A 16471-nucleotide genomic window follows, 5' to 3' on the forward strand; every position below is an offset into this window, starting at 1 on the left:
AGTTGCGCGTAAGCAGAAATCAGTAAAAGCGTCGCGGAGGGATCCGATCCCGAAGCGGAGAGTTGATCCTCAGAGCGCATCGGTCGGTCCTGATTGGAGGAGCAGGTGAGTCGGGAGGACTTGAACGCATCACTGAAGTCTCCACGCGTGTTTTCAAATGAAATGATCGCGTTCGACCCGCGGAAAGACGCGCGTCGCGCCCGCGGGTGAAGCGTCTTCCTCCCGGTCCGGAGAGGATGAGGAGTCTCTGGGGGAAGCATGGGCTGTCAGGGGATCGCTCCTAAGCTATGGGAGGGGGCGGCTCTCGGCCTCTGGCTCTGCTGCTGCTGCTGCTGGACCTCCGGGGCCGCCGCCGGTGGAGCCGCGCCCGCCGCCGGACCGGACGACGGCGCGCCGGGGCCCCTGGGGTGGCTCCTGTCCGATAAGGGGCCCTTCCACCAGTCCCTGGAGTTCACGGAGGCGGCGGAGAGGCACCAGCAGGGCTTCAGCACCAGATACAAGATCTACAGGTGTGTGTGTGTGTGTGTGTGTGTGTGTGTGTGTGTGTGTGTGTGTGTGTCTGTCTGTCTGTCTGTCTGTCTGTCTGTCTGTCTGTCTGTCTGTCTGTCTGTCTGTCTGTCTGTCTGTCTGTCTGTCTGTCTGTCTGTCTGTCTGTCTGTCTTAAGGAGAACGTTTTCTTTTCACTGACGCGCATTGAGTAAACACTCAGGACCGCCCCCACAGGTATTACCCCCCCCCCCCCCCCACACACACACACACACACACAGGTGTCACACCTGCACCCAATCAGTTTCCAGCTGGTGGGCAAATTTTGAGGTGGGGCGCGCGCGTGCGTGCGTGCGTGTGTGTGTGTGTGTGTGTGTGTGTGTGTGTGTGTGTGTGTGTGTGTGTGTATTATTGCTTTGCTGCTGCTTTTATCTGAAAAGAAACATTTTAAAGGTCTGTTGGATATTTTGTATCTGAATGAATTGATTATTCAGGGGTTGATTATTAGATCAGATTACCAATGATTGCTTAATACACACACACACAGAGGAGGTGATCAAAGCGTGATTGATTGATTGGTTACTTATAGAATGAATTAGTTTAATATATATGATATGATGACATCTATCTTTCTATCTATCTATCTATCTATCTATCTATCTATCTATCTATCTATCTATCTATACTTATAAGAAATTAAATTCTATAACTTGTTTCAGGTTTTTCTACTTTATTAAACATTTTTTTGTAAACGGTCATGCTTCCACGTATTGATCGTCTCCCTGATTGCTGATAATTGTTTCCAATCGATGGTTAACTTTGCTACGCCCTTGTGACTGTATTGATGTTTCTGGGTATTCAGATCAGATTTCGGTACTTATAGCTCTGAGGTGAGTCGTCGATACTTCAGACTGGAGCTGCTTTTTCTCTTTGGTGACTTCACCGATGAGAAAAGGTATTTTATGATCTGGATGAATCAATAAGCCTGTCATCTCCTCCAGGGATCCGTAAGGCGCTGGTGTTTATCTCCCGATGGCACCTGAATCTTTTCAATAGACCTGCTGCATAAATGCTCCAATCGCCCCCCCCTGACTGGAGGCCCCGCCTCTCCGAAACCTCCTCCTTATTCTCTGAAAACCATTGAACACAACAAAGCAGCCTCAGCCCGCTGGAGGTGGTGTCACCTGTGCCTCTCTGCTGATGACACCTGTGCCTCTCGAGGCTCCGTGCAGCCGATCCGGCGTCCTGTAAGCCGCTGCTCACGTTTCTCCCCCAGAGGCAGTTTTTTGGGGATTAAGGGTTTTGGTGCCTCCAAACGAGACCCGACCAGGATGAGGACTAAAGCTGAGCGACAGCAGCGCGGCGTTCAGTTCCAGCGCTCGACTCTGTTTGTTGTTTACTGTCTTGTGAGGCGACACCAGGGAGAAGCTTAGGACGTGTATTCTTAGACGAGTGTCGTGATGGTTTCTACTTCCTGTTTGAGGCGTTCTCTTAAATCGCCCGGAGGCTTAAACATTTCTCGACCCCTCTGACCTTTGCGGGCGCTGGAACCCCGTCAGGAGCGTCACGTGGTCGTGGGTTCGTTGGCGGCCGGTGATCAAACAGCATCATTCCATGTGTCAGAAATGGAACCCCTCCTGCGTTTGCAGTGAGGCTCCAAGCTGAACCCGGGGCCCGTCTGTTGGCGGACTCTCGTCCCCTGGTTACCGTGATTGTCTGTAATGACACACTCCACGCCGGCCCCCCCATTATTTCCCTGCCGGTCATTTTTCTGGTGGCAGTGATTTGATTGCCTCTAAGGAGAAGGAGGTCCTCAGAACGGCGGCGGCGCCCAGCTGGTGGCGTCCAGCCAGAACCCACAATGGCAGCTGATGGCGAGGACCCACTAGTGGTTCTGTTGGGGTCCAAACAGGGGAGGGGGGTAACATGGAGGCGGCTTACAGATCATACAGACCCAGGGAATTAAATTATTATTAATCACCAGCTGGGGCCGAGCCCCCTCCCCAGGTCAACGCTAACGCTAACCCCACAGTTCCTGCCTGAGGGATTCAGAGACGGAAATAGACCATAATATTCATAATTATATTTACCATCAGTGTGTAATCACCTGAAAATAACAATCATTGTATTTCATTACCGGGAGCTCTTTATATGGAGGGGGTCAGCTGACCGGAACGGCGCTGCAGCCACCACCGGGGGGGGGGGGGGGCTATGCAAACGGATGCAGGTGGATGCAGACGGATGCAGACGGATGCAGGTGGATGCAGACGGATGCAATCTGCAGCCTCATTGGTTGAATCCTACGCCCTTGCTTCAGTTAGTGTCACAGCTAGTTAGCGAGCGTAGTATGCTAACCGTCAGCTGACAGGAAGTTCCTCCAGAAATCAGCTCTGCTTTAGACCTTAAATATTTCAGGACATCTGCAGAACGCTCCGTGCTTCTGTCCCCCCTTTTGCTGCCTCCCAGGAAATTGTAAAAACACAAACACACAAAATAAAAAAGTGACAGTTTTGTCACGACGCACAATAGAAAGAGCTCAAATTCATTTATCAGTCCGTGTGAGCTGCCAGGAGGAGAGAAAACCAAAACGCACTTCGACAAACGGAGAAGCCGAACACAATGGAGGCACGACAACGTTCTTCAGCCGCAAAACGAGTTAATGGATTTAAAACGAGAGCAAGCGGGACGTCGCTAATGAGCCCAAAACAAAAGGGGAGAGCGCTGTAGAAGACTGACAGGTTGAATCAGTTAAAGCATTATTTATTTATTTACTTATTTATATGTGTATTTATATGTGTATAAATACACATGGGGCTGTGTGTGTGTGTGTGTGTGTGTGTGTGTGTGTGTGTGTCTGTGTGTGTGTGCCTGGTGTTTTCAGAGAGTTTGGTCGATGGAAGGTCAACAGCCTGGCGGTGGAGAAGCGGGACGCCCCCGGGGGCAGCGGGGGGCTGGCTCTGCCCCTCGACCCCGACTTCATGCACGCCGTCCGGCAGCTGGGGCGTCGGCCGACCCTCCAGACGATCACCGAGAGTCTCATCAAGAAATACGGCACCCACCTCCTGCTCGCCGCCACTCTGGGAGGTGAGGTGCATTGTGGGGCTTCAAAGGGAGCCCAATCCACACGGCGTCATTTATTTATCTGTGTCGTTGTGCACGTGGGGCGCCGCTTCCACCGCCTGCTGCTCTCCAAACAACAAAGCAGATCACAACTTTTCTGGATCAGTGTTTTTCTGGCTCACAAATAACATCTGATGGCTCTGGTGTTGGATTCCAACAACAATTAAAAAAAAGGTTTTTTCAGCCACATCATGATTTTCCCTGAGGCTCTCCATTTGGCTTCAAAGCGTGCATTAGTTTAGTCACAACACGTCCATATGAAGCAACTAAATTTTGTTTATAACCCCTATTGGCAACCTCGCAATCCAGGATTAATTTGATGTTTTTTGTGCTTTTATCTGATTAAAATTACAAGAACTGGCCAAAAAATGGGGCAGCTAACGTATGGTTTGGCTGTAACGATGTCAGAAATGAAGACAAAGCACTTCTTTATAGTCTGACTGCTTCATGCCAGGAAAAAAATCCATAAAGACAGAGATAGAAGCGTCTCCCCTGGTTGGGTAGAACACAGAAACATTAAAAACAAGTGTAATGACAGCGAAGAACCTTCATGCTTCACCTCAAAGAACTCTTGATCCGCGGCTTTCGTGAGACTCTGACTGACGCGGCGGATGCTGAAACAGAAGCGTGTGTCTGCTGCGAGCGAACCTGATCCGTCCTCACCTGACAAGGTCGAGAGAGAAAGAAATAAAGCAGAGACGCCGCCTCGACCTGATCCCCGCCAGGACGGATGCGATAACAAAGCAAATAAGTCGGACTCCGGTAGCCAGTCGGGTTCGTTCTATCTGAACATTTGAACCGCTGATTTCCCCCTGACCTTGGTCTTGCAGGATTTGGCGCCTAAACCTAAACAAATGTCAGGCGCGTCAGCTGCAGGCCATTAAACCGTCACCCCGATCCTTCCAGTGATATTTATTAGTTTTAAAGCGACGGTGCTGCCAAACGTGCGCCGAAACGCTGGCGTCAATTTGGAAGGCAGTTTGATTGAGTTTGGAGAACTTGTGTGCCTTTTCATAATGAGGTGCCATCTGGCTAGCGCTGATTAACGCACACAAATTAGTAGAATTTAAATGTGAATGCTTATGTTTTTTTTTCTTCTTCTGGTCAAATTAGGAAGCGCAGGAAGCACACGATCAATATAAATCTTCTCAGGCAGACGTTTTACTGATTATAATAAATCACACCTTTAGAGGAACCGGAAAGAATAAAAACCTTCTGCGTGATTGATGGATTATTACAAGAGATGATATTAGGGATTGATCCTTCATGGGATGAATCAGCTGCAGAGGCTCCGTCGCTGCTAAATGTCAGCACCAATCAGCTGCGAGCGGCTCCGGACGCGTTTGGGGGAAACGGGCCAATGAGACGCGCATCGACAAAACGGCTTCGACGTGCGATTCAAGTCCAGAGAGAGGATTTAACGTCGTTACGGTTTTTTTGCTGAAGAGCTGCATCCCGTGAACGGTCGGGACTTCAAAATGCATCATCCAGACGTCGCCTCCTGCAAATGTAATAACGAGAAATCAGGAATAACGCAAAAACGGAACGCAACAAACAAAAAAACTAAATTCAACAACAACTAACAAACCAATAAATGTAGAGCACGTGTGTTTCTGTGTTTGTATCAGATCTGATCAGTTTGTCCTTGAGTTTTGTGAGGTCGTCGTGACCTTTGACCTCCTAATCTGCTCATCCCGGCGTGCAGACGGGCGTCAGATGGAGCTGATGGTTTAATTATTTCATCGCTTTCATCAGACAAAGAATTTTCAAGGTCGGGGTTTTCATTGATGGGGGAGACGGCATGAGTGTGTTTCTAATGAGTGGCCTCAGGATTACAGGTGGATTACAGAATAAACGTCTCAGATTATCTTCACCGCAGACCTGATTTGTTATAAATGCAACTTTTGCAGATTATAATTCAGAGCATTCAAATAGTTAACGCTCGATGTTCTTAATCAATAATCTTGATGATCGTCACAGATGAACGGATCCCTCGATCCTTCTCCATAATAATTGATCCCTGCTGTCTCCTGATTGGACCAGACACCAGAGATGTTCCCTCTCTCTCCTGCAGGAGAGGAGTCTCTCACCATATTTGTGGACAAAAGGAAGCTCCTCCAGGGGCCTCCTTCGCCCTCGGGGCCCGAGGGAGGCCCCGGGGCCGTGGGGAGCCCCAACGCTAGCGGGACGGTGACCTTGGAGGCCCTCCACCAGCTGACGGCGTCCTACTTCACCGACAGGGAGAGCACCCTCCGCAAGCTGCACCACCTCCAGATCGCCTCCACCGCCATACGGGTACGTCTGTGAGCCAATCAGACGCCCCCCTGGCCCCCCCTGAACTGAATGCTGGGAAAACTGCATATTTGTGTTTAATCTGCACACGCGTGTCAGCGTGACGTTAGAGACAGTTTTAGTGTTTTTAGAAAATGTGAAATGAGTCTCACGTTCAAACGGATTCTTTCCTAACTCTTCACCTGGCAGAGGTGTGTCAGCAGATGATGACATCACCACTGGGCGTGGCCCTCTACGAACTTTTAGCCTCAACAGAGAGTAAAACACCAAGTTTTTCAGTTTTATTTTGTTTGTTTCTGTGTTTTATTTCTAGTGTATTATTAATTATGTATAATTATTTATGCGGTGCGCCCTCGTTCTTTGCTGTTAAAGCGTTCCTGGAACCACACGCGATTAACGAATTCCGCGTTAGAGTGACAAACTATTTATTTTATTATTTACAGTAATTTAATATCAGTATGAACCCCCCAATTCTGATATTAAACCACCTTCTATCTGTATTACCTTTAAAACACTCTGATGGACTGTTTAAAACACTTTTGTGTCTCACAGAAGTCTGAGACTCACGGAACGTAGCTGTCAGCCAATAGAATGTGCGTACGGTGTCATGTGACTATACCTACTAAAAAGCCGAGTGTGTTGATGCTCGAATACGCGAGGGATTACTGTACATATTTTTAAAACTATTAATCATATATGAAAGTTAGCAGAAACTGCAGACGTACAAAAACGACACCTTTAATCAGAACAAGACTTTTATACTCCGGTGAAGTAGCAGGAAGTCAGAAGGAGACTTTTGGTCCTTCCTGACACGACGTTTAAATTCAGACACTTTAGCAGCTCAGCCTCAAGATAACACGCAGCAACAAATCCTCTAAATCCAGCTCAGGGAATTTTATTTCCACGTTTTATTTAATCAGGTGGGATTAAGAACACATGCTTATTTACAGATTTGGCCTGACTCAAGCAGAATTCACCTGTGCCGGCCTGGGGGGGGGGGGTCCACTTTAAACCGGATGCTTTGAATGCATCAAACTTTTCTACTAGTGTCTGGTTAAATCTGATTTTTCTTTACTGAGCTAACATGCCAACCAACCTCCCGCCGCTACAACATGCAGGGTTTGCACGCAGCCCCTCCCTCTGCAGCGGCGTCCCTGTTTTCTACCCTACCCATCATCCTTTGCACCATCTGAAGTGGCTATTACAGTGCATGCATTCATCAGCCTGAGGGGCAAATGTAGATGCTAAAGTGAGTGGCCGCTGATGAAGACAAGTGCCCCCCCCACACAAACGGGGAATGTTCCTCCAGTTCTGCATCAGCTTGATGGATTAAATATATCATTCCATTAATTTCCAGCCAGGCTGACTTCCATTCATTTTCCACTTTGCGGCGCGTCTGCAGCAGATTGAATATCGGGGGTTGGGGGGGGGCTGCGTGTCACAGGCGTGTGCGTAAAGCACCTGTGACACGCGGCCATTTGATTAAATCACGCGTGGCGTTCAGAGTTCCTCCAGAAACAGGATGGACTCCCCAGAATAAATTTATCCTAATCAGCCGAAAGTTGTTTGTGTTTGTGTGTGTGTGTGTGTGTGTGTGTGTGTGTGTGTGTGTGTGTGTGTGTGTGTGTGTGTGTGTGTGTGTGTGTGTAAATTAAAGGAGAAGTGGCCTAATTTAAACATCAAGATGAATTACTGTTATGCGCTGCATCATGTAAACAGAAGGGAATAAAAGAGAAATGTATGCTTTGAGGAGAAGCGTTCAGAACAGAGACGTCGTGGGGGGGGGGTCACTGTGTTCAGGCTGGATTTATATAAATATGTAGGATTAGCTTTTTATCATTTTAACATACAAAATGATTTGGAAAAAATTCCAGAAGCTTCACGTTTTTCCTGATGTTCTTTGCAGGTGACGGAAACCAGAACCGGACCCCTCGGATGCAGCAACTACGACAATCTGGACACGGTCAGCTCGGTTCTGGTTCACAGTCCGGAGAACAAGGTCCAACTGCAAGGTAGAGTCTAAATATAAAGCTCCATCTGAAACACACCAGATTATAGATTACATGTTAAATATTGGTCAGATTCTTTAAATGGAGCCGTGAACTTTAATCCCAGTTTTATTGAAAAGCTAATCCAGGAGGAGGGAACTGCTCTTTTGTTTGGGACTATTTTCAGCTGCGGATGAATACATTAACATTATATTTACAATTACAGTTTACTCCTGATAATACTTTATAAATCACTGTTTGTTTGGCATTTTCATTTAAAGTCATCGTGCAGCACACAAACACAGTGAAGTTTGAGAAGTGAAATGAAGTTTATAAGATTTACAGAAGGTGTGCAATAATTATTTAAACAAAAGTAGGCAGGTGCGTAAATGTGGACAACCGATTTATTGATTTCAATATCTTTAGCACGAATTATTGGAACTCAATATTTGTTAGATCAGTCTATTGACTCCTGACCTACACACACAGATGGAGCCAATCATGAGGAAGAGTATTTAAGGTGGACAGCTTGTTCTCCTTTTGCCTCTTCTCTGAAGAGCGGCATCATGGGAGCCTCAGAACAACTGTCACATGACCTGAAAGCAAAGGTTGTTCAACATTACGGTTTATCGGAAGGATACAAAAAGCTATCAGAGACTTCAGCTGTCAGTAAAAGGTCAGCGCGTCTAAAATAGGTCGAAAGTCAAAAAAGTGCCTTCAACCCTGAGTGGAGGCGTCAGGACACATTTAATGGCTAAACATTGATCATTTCTGGATGGCTGTGATCACATGATGATGACATCACTGTTGTTTTTTTAATTTCAGCTGCTTCATTTTCCTCTAGTTTATTCCTGACGTGTTTTACCCCCCCCCCCTTTGAAGGGCTGCAGGTGATTTTGCCGGCTTACCTGCAGAACCGCTTCATCCAGGCGGCTCTCGACTACATCGGCTGTAAATCCGAGGGCCGGTTCGCGTGCCGGGGGGGCGACTGCTGGTGCGAATGCGGCGCGGGCTTCCCTCAGTGTAACTGCCCCCACGCCGACCTGGACACCCTGGAGAACAACCTGCGGCGCATCAGAGACACCTGGAGACTCGCCAACCAGGAGTTTGAGGAATCGGGTGAGCAGAGCGTTTAAAGTCACCGCGACCTCTACGGTGACCTTTGAAATGTCAGCGCGAGGCTTTCAGGGATCCACAGGGGGGGGGGCTCTAAAGCTCTGCTGGAAGTGATGGGACTGATGTGCCAGAGAAAAAGCCTCTGTTATCACCCAATGGAAATGTGTAATTAAAGGCATGGATTGACATTTCAGCAGCTGCAAAGAAAATAACCTTCTGTTTCAACACGGGACGTGTTTGGATTGTCAGCTTTGGTCCCTTTTGTAGCCTTTATGCTAAGCTATGCTAACTAGCTGTTACCTGGAGTGTAGAGTTGCGTCAGTTTTCTCAAATTATACCCGAAAACGTCAATATCTTATGCAAATTTATAATGAAATCTCAACATTTAAGAGTGTGAGAGAACACACTTCCTCCTCTTTATCTAGACACAGATAACACAAATCAAAAACCACACAAAGGCTGGCTGCAGTCCAAACGCCAAAGAATTTATGATTGCACTAATTTTGAGGTAGTGCTATAATAATCGTAAAATCCACCGTGGAGAAGATGAGCAGGCAGGACGGGCGTTTACGCCGCCGTCCAAGAGTCTGAGGGAGACGTGATGGTTTGCTGGCACCCATCAGACGGAGGAAGCTGCTGTGAGGGAAACAAAGCCAAGGTTCCGCTGTGATGAAGGTCCAGCATCCAGATAGCGATGATGAAGACGAGCTGAGGCGTGTTCGTCATGGTGACTTCAAGCCTGTCTGTGCCTTTCGAGGCCCGTGGGGCGGAGCTCGCCCTGAGGCACTCCTTTCTGCAAATGTGCTATTAAATGAAAATGTGTTACAGATGGAGAAGAAAAAAAAGAAAAAGTCGAGGATTTATTTTACGTTTGAGCGATCGAGGCTACCCGACTTGTTCGGGGCGGGAACGGCGTTTGTGTTCTTGGCGTCACTCGCGTCTAATTAGTGAGCGGCGGCTTTGAAGACGCTTCACGCTGCACGTTTGGCGACAGGTTGGTGGTGATTCACACGTTTCACACAAACAGAATATGAAAGAAGTTTGTTCTCTGACACGCTGATGGCATCAGGAATCACCACGACGAAACCGGCGCGTCGTTTGCTTTTAGGGACCGACAGTGAGAAGCGTTTTTTTTTTTTATTACCCTACGGCTCATCGCCACCGGCGGAATTCACTTCCTCTTGTTCTTCTTCTTTCCAGAAGAGTTCCAAAACTTCGTCAGGAGGCTGCCCACGCATTACGCCGTTAACGCGTCGGAGGTGGAACACCTGTGGAGGAGCGACGCCGGCCTGCCGCAGCGCTACCGGCAGCTGGAGGCCGGCAGCCAGCGGCTCCTCGCCAAAGCTCGCCGCACCGCCAACAAGCTCTTCAGCCTCAGCAGGAGGTGCAGGAAGCAGCCGGGGATCGTCCTGCAAAGGCCGAGGTGAGGGGGAGGGAACATTAAACCGCTCCCCAAAAAGATGTGGAATTATGAAAATGATTTACGCGCCAGGCGCCGGAGGGGAGCGGCGGAGCGCGACGGCGCTTATTAGAAGGCACTCCAGGAGGAGGAGTGGTGGGTTGAGGTGAAAAAGTGCTGACAGGAGCGAAGACGAGGAGGAAGACGAGGAGGAAGACGAAGCGGGCGGCGCTGACGCGTCGCCGTCTGCAGGGTTCAGCCGCTTCATCGATTCAGCATCTCCATCTTTATGGGAATCGTTGGTTTTTAACACGACGGCGTCCGGATTATAAGCTTCCTGCCGGCACTAAAATGTGAAGACTTCTCTTGCGTCCTTTTTTTAAATTTTTTTATCGGGTACAGTTGCTGTTTCAGCATCCAGAACCCCCCCTCCGCCCCCCTCCCACCTGGATGCTCTGCTTCAGAGATGCGACCATAACTTCCCTCAGATTTATGCCCCTCTTGTGAACACTCCGTTGATAGCTATTTCTGCCAGGGAAATTAAGTAAATGACACAATCAATCAGCTCACTAGTCCACAATCCAATTACACATCTTTATCACACCCTTTCTGCTTGTAAAAGAAAAAAAAATCCAATAGCGGCCGGGGGGGGGGGGTCAAGGGGAAAGTCTGGTTTTCAGGAACGTGTTTGAGAAATTTATACGTCTGCCGTTGTAGCTGGATTCAAATCCGCCGTCAGAATATTAATAAAGTGACGACCGGTAGATTAAGTTGTTCTCCTTCCTCTGTTTGCGTGCGTCATCGTCATTTATCTGCATCACAGAGGGGAAATTTGGTAGATTAAAATGTTTGGATGTCATTTTGAAAAGTGTTTTTGCGGCGTTTTTTTTTTTTTTTAGAAATGACATTTTTTTGTGAAAGGCAGAATTAATGTTGCCCAAAACCTTTCCTGTATTTCACAATAAGAGCAATCTGTGAGATAAAAGGGATGAGCTGTGGTGTAAAGGTCGCGTGGGTAACTCGTAATACTTAACCTCATGTTACCTCCAGAAAGTAGTGCATCCCTGGGATGCGCTTCAAGAAATTGTGTGCATCCCAGCATGACATTTAAAAAATCACAAAAGTAATAACAGAATATGCAGTAGGAGCAACACAAAGCTTAGCCAATAGTACAAAATAAAAACTAAAAAAACTGTTTAATGACTTTATTAGTAACGACGTCATAACTGTTTAAGTTTAAAAAAAAAAGAAACTTCTGTATCATTTTTATCAAAATGTTAAAGCCTGGTAGTCATTTAAAAAAAATTTAGAAATAAAGATGTAATAGGGTTTTGTTTTTTTAACTTTTGCTTTTCAATAGTTTTCTTTGCCTTTAATTCATTTATTCTGCAGTAATATCTGTAGTAATATTTGTCTCTTTTTCTTCATTAACTTTTGATTGTTTTTCGGAGGCATGATGATAATCAGTCAATCAACTTTTATTTGTATAGTTCTTAATCACATCGGGTATTTCAAAGCGCAAACCCACCGGAACGCTTCCTTTCGCTCAGGAGGGTGTAACTAACTCCTCTCTCACTGCCGTGTTAAAACGAACAGACGTCGTGTTTCCATTTGATTGATTTTAATAAGGCGAGATCAAAACATAATGGCGATTTCTGGCTTTGAAATTCATGTGAAGAAATGGTAAAATTGTGAATATTTTTGTTGAACGGAAGTACATTTAAAGCTGACAATCGTGCATAACTGTCAGGAAATGTGCGTCAAAGAATCAAGAATGCACCAAACCAGAGCGCTGCTTAAGGCTGCTGTCGTCTCTCCCCCAGGCCCCTGAGCTCCTGGCTGGGCTTCGCCCTCTCCGTCTTGTACTGCAGCGAGAACAACCAGGTGGGGGTCTACAGCGACGCCAGCCGCAGCTGCTCCTGCCCCTACAACCGCCCCGCCTGCCAGAGCCTCATCCCCTGCGCCGTGGGCGACGGCGCCCGTTGCGCCTCCTGCTCTTCGGAAAACCGCACCCGATGCTCCAGCTGCAACCCGGGCTTCACCCTGACCCAGGGCGCCTGCAGGCCCACCGTGCCCGACCCCACCGACCCCTACCTGGGCATGGAGAGCGACCGCGACCTGCAGGACCTGGAGCTGCGCTACCTGCTGCAGCGGCGCGACCCTCGCATCGCGCTGCACGGCGTGTTCGTGAGCAACGACGTGCGCGTCAACGCCTGGTTCGACCCGTCCTGGAGGAAGAGGATGCTGCTGACGCTGAAGAGTAACCGGGTCAAGTCCAACCGGGTTCACATGCTGCTGGGCCTCAGCCTCCAGTTCTGCCTGACCAGGAACAGCACCCTGGAGCCGGCGCTGTCGCTGTTTGTCAACCCCTTCGGCGGCAGCCACTCGGAGAGCTGGACCATGCCGATCGGGCAGCACGGATACCCCGACTGGGAGCGCGCCAGGCTGGACATCCCGCTGGACTGCTACAACTGGACGCTGACGCTGGGGAACCGATGGAAGAGCTTTTTCGAGACAGTTCATTTCTACCTGAGGAGTCGCATCCGAGACAACCGGAACGTGACGGCGTTCTACGAGCCCCCGGAGGCCACCGAGCCGCTCAACAACATCGGCTACATGAAGGTGAACGGCATGCAGCTGTTTGGCTACAGCGTGCACTTTGACCCCGAGGCCATCCAGGACCTGATCCTGCAGATCGACTACCCGTACACTCAGGGATCGCAGGACTCGGCGCTGCTGCAGCTAGTGGAGCTGCGCTACCGGGTCAACCGCCTCTCGCCGCCGGGGGCCCCCCACGTGGATCTGTTCGCCTGCCTGCTCCGACACAGACTCAAACTGTCGGCGGCGGACGTGACGCGGATACTCGCCGCCCTGCAGGCGTTCAGCGCCAGGCAACCCAACGACGCCGAGTACGAGGCCAACAAACTGTGCAGCTAAGAGACGCTCACACTTGATGTTTTGTACTATTTCCCGGGTCCTATGTGTTCGATGTGTGCTATGTTGTTCAGGCTTTGTTGTACAAACACCATGTGCAATTCAGTTTTAGGTTTTTAGTATCTGGAGTGAAGTTTGGTGGATTAAAGACGCTGAAAACCTGCTTTCAAATCTTAAATACTTGAACTCAGTAGTACTCCGTTGACTCGCGGTTGAGCGGCTGGTCAGGACTGACTCGACGAGTCAAATGATATTTTTGATCGTTCGAGTCTTTTCTACAAAAGCGGCCCTCGCTGACGTCCCAGTCGTCTCTCTGGGGAGTCGTACTGGTGTCGCTTCTGCCCATCTGGAGCCCCAGAACACAAGGTCTCTGTTCTCCACCGGGGGAACAGCCTTGGCTCTGATTACTAAGTCTATAGCGAGAGAAGGGGGGGGGGGGTCTGAGCAGTCTTCTCTTCCTCCCCCCATCCCTGTCTGCCATTCAGTTGCTGTGATAGATGAGCCGGGGGGGCCGCTGAGGCGTCGCCACAGTAAACAAGGTATCATGGAGTGATCCGGACCCCCGCAAGAGTGAATCCAACCAAAAGGGAAATGTCGCTTTTATTGTAGCTGGGCATCTGAGAAGAAGCTTCATTAACATTCACCGGACGCGTTCATCCAGAGATTAAAGACGGACGCAATCTGCTCCGATGCTATCGCTCACAACGGATGCTAACGCAGTAAAAATTTGTAAAAAAAAAAAAAGCATGGAACCCAAAACATATTGAGGCGAAATTGTGCTCCAGACGTCGATTAAATGAAAGGATTTAGCATCAACCACAGGCCTTTTGTTTTAAATATTGATTTTACAATGTTGTTGACTAGCTCGGAGACGGAGCTGCGTCGTCTCCAAAGGATTTACGGAGAGATCCGACATTCGAGAAGCTGGACGGTTTCGTCATCGCGTTAAAATCACTGTTAAAAATTCCCCTCTCACACCCTTGAGACTTCTTTTTTCCTGCAGAAGTAATTTATGAAGTAGTTTTACCAGTAAAATCTAACTTTCAGATACGTGTTCAAAGCCGCTGGCCTGCGCGATGCGTTTAAGGGCTGCAGGGGATTCCGAATGTGGACGGCGTCCGAGTGAAGGCTTAACACCTGTGGATGAAAACCAAGCATCTGGTGTGTTTTTTTAGAAATAAATTCAACTCGCAGATATTCTGTGACGAAACTTAAACAAACTGCGTGACCTTCTGAACGTTATGTTTCATTAAAAACTAGAAAACTCATTTCCAAGGACACAAAAGCTGTTAGTGCTGAGAAACATTAATTTGTGCTGATGTTAATGGACCAAAACCTCCACCGCAGCGGAATAATAGCAGAACAACGGCGCGCATGTGTGTGGAAGTGTAAACAAAAATCAGTAAAATGAAGAAACCAATTATGGGATGCACACCTTTGAGGTCCCCACAAAGCATGTGTGATACTTCATCGTGTTTCTTTTGTGGAGCCACCTGAAGTTAGACAAAATATGTTTGTTTGAATTTGGTTATAACAAGCAGTAATCACGGCAGTAATATAAAGCTGTCAAAAAATGAAAAATGTGTTTCTGGAACAGTTTTAATAAGCAAATATTCTGCATCTGGGGGTGAAAATGTGTTGCGTTGCTACTGGAAACGGTCCCGTTTAACTGCCTCTAGCTGGAAAAGTTTGTGACGAGTAGCTCTTCCATTGGAGGCACACACCTTCTCAAGATCAATTTGATTAACAGGACACTTTTTTTTTCCTGCACTGAATTTCTCTGAGGTTAATTTATTGAAAACTTGGAGAGGTTTTTTACTATGGAACTATTTATATGAAAATGGCTGCTACATTTGCATATTCCAGCAGAAAGCAATCAGCCGGCACATTAGGATACGACATAAATAAAAGTTTTACATCCATAAAAGGGTTTCATTAGCAGAAGAACGCCAAACGCTCAAAGGAAATAAACCTTAAGGAGAGAAAATAAACTTTAGCACCACTAAGAAACCTCCAGGTTTAATTCACTCTGCTAACACTGCAACAAACTCAAACTCCAGCTTAAAATAACATAGCTTAGCATAACACATTATTACACTAATGTGTCATTTTCACATTTTGACTTTTGTAGAACAAAACAAATGGAATAAATGAAGCAAATTTTAAGCGAGATGCTAACAAAGCTAACTGGCTGCTAGCCAATTTCAAGTGGATTTGTGGTATTTGTTTTATTCCGTCAAAGCCAGTCTTTTATGTCATCAATAACCCATTCAGTGTTGAATTCAAAATAAAAAAGCTGCAAGTCAAAATTAATGAATGTAACTTTCATGGACTGTCATTTTAAAAATCCTCTTTGTTAAAATTACTAAAATATTCCTATTGAAAACAACAAATAAAGCTCTATAAGATCTTATTTCTAAATAACTTTCCGTTGCTCCTGAACCAGAAAAAAATGGAGAAGCTAATGAGGAATTTCTTCAAATCGGACCGGATTCGAAGGCTTTTGCTCTGTTTCTGCACCGGCTTCCGCAGCATCCTTGAACGCATCGTCTGTTAGTTCTGCCAATTGAATTCATGGCGCTGAGGTATTGATTGGGCTTCACTTTGAGTTGCTTTAGCTTAGCCTGGGGTAACTTTCTCTATTTGATAGTGCAGAATAGTGTTGATGTGCTTGACCTCGACGCTTTTGAGGGTTTTAAAAGGTTTGCAGATGCATCGACGCCTTTGGCTCCAGAGCTCCACTTGACCTGCACACACTGAAGCATCAAAGACCGAACGCCTTTTAGCGCCACTATAAGCCTGAATGCATACATTCAGATGATTTCAACAGCTTCCAGGAACATTTTACTGCTCTTCTGTAGCTCAGGAGACGAATATGAGATTCTCACCTCAGTCTAATTTTAGTTTCCATGTCTAAAAGGTTTCTCCTAAAAATTCCCTAGGAGAAACTGGTGAGACTATTAGAAATTAAAGGAGACTTTGTTGAGATCTCTTCTGAAACTTAAAAGGAGACTAAATTTAGATTTAGTGCATCTTTTTGCTTCTGAGAAAAAACTGAGACACAGGAGAAATAAAACTACAGATCCTACAGATCTCATATTTGTCTAGAAGTAAATGACATCTTTTTTTACATTTT

The 16471-nt window shown here is 47.2% G+C and overlaps 1 protein-coding gene across 1 annotated transcript; it reads left to right on the plus strand.

Moving 5' to 3' along the window:
- The first annotated feature begins 258 nt into the window (after window positions 1-258).
- Window positions 259-13468, plus strand: LOC137611797 (BMP/retinoic acid-inducible neural-specific protein 3-like). The gene is made up of 7 exons (XM_068339892.1): window positions 259-509; window positions 3368-3570; window positions 5681-5901; window positions 7805-7910; window positions 8769-9005; window positions 10203-10425; window positions 12225-13468. Exons 1-7 carry the CDS (start codon window positions 259-261, stop codon window positions 13336-13338), a joined length of 2355 nt encoding a protein of 784 aa, XP_068195993.1. The 3' UTR covers window positions 13339-13468.
- The last annotated feature ends 3003 nt before the right edge of the window (window positions 13469-16471 follow it).

This window comes from Antennarius striatus, chromosome 18, assembly GCF_040054535.1.
Source record: "Antennarius striatus isolate MH-2024 chromosome 18, ASM4005453v1, whole genome shotgun sequence".
NCBI lineage: Eukaryota > Metazoa > Chordata > Actinopteri > Lophiiformes > Antennariidae > Antennarius > Antennarius striatus.

Excerpts from the sequence above, each read along its gene's own strand:
- LOC137611797 (XM_068339892.1), top strand. The coding sequence starts at position 259 with ATGGGCTGTCAGGGGATCGCTCCTAAGCTATGGGAGGGGGCGGCTCTC. Across the intron at positions 3,571-5,680 it reads GCTCGCCGCCACTCTGGGAG|GAGAGGAGTCTCTCACCATA; the intron begins GTGAGGTGCATT and ends TCTCTCCTGCAG. Across the intron at positions 9,006-10,202 it reads CCAGGAGTTTGAGGAATCGG|AAGAGTTCCAAAACTTCGTC; the intron begins GTGAGCAGAGCG and ends TCTTCTTTCCAG.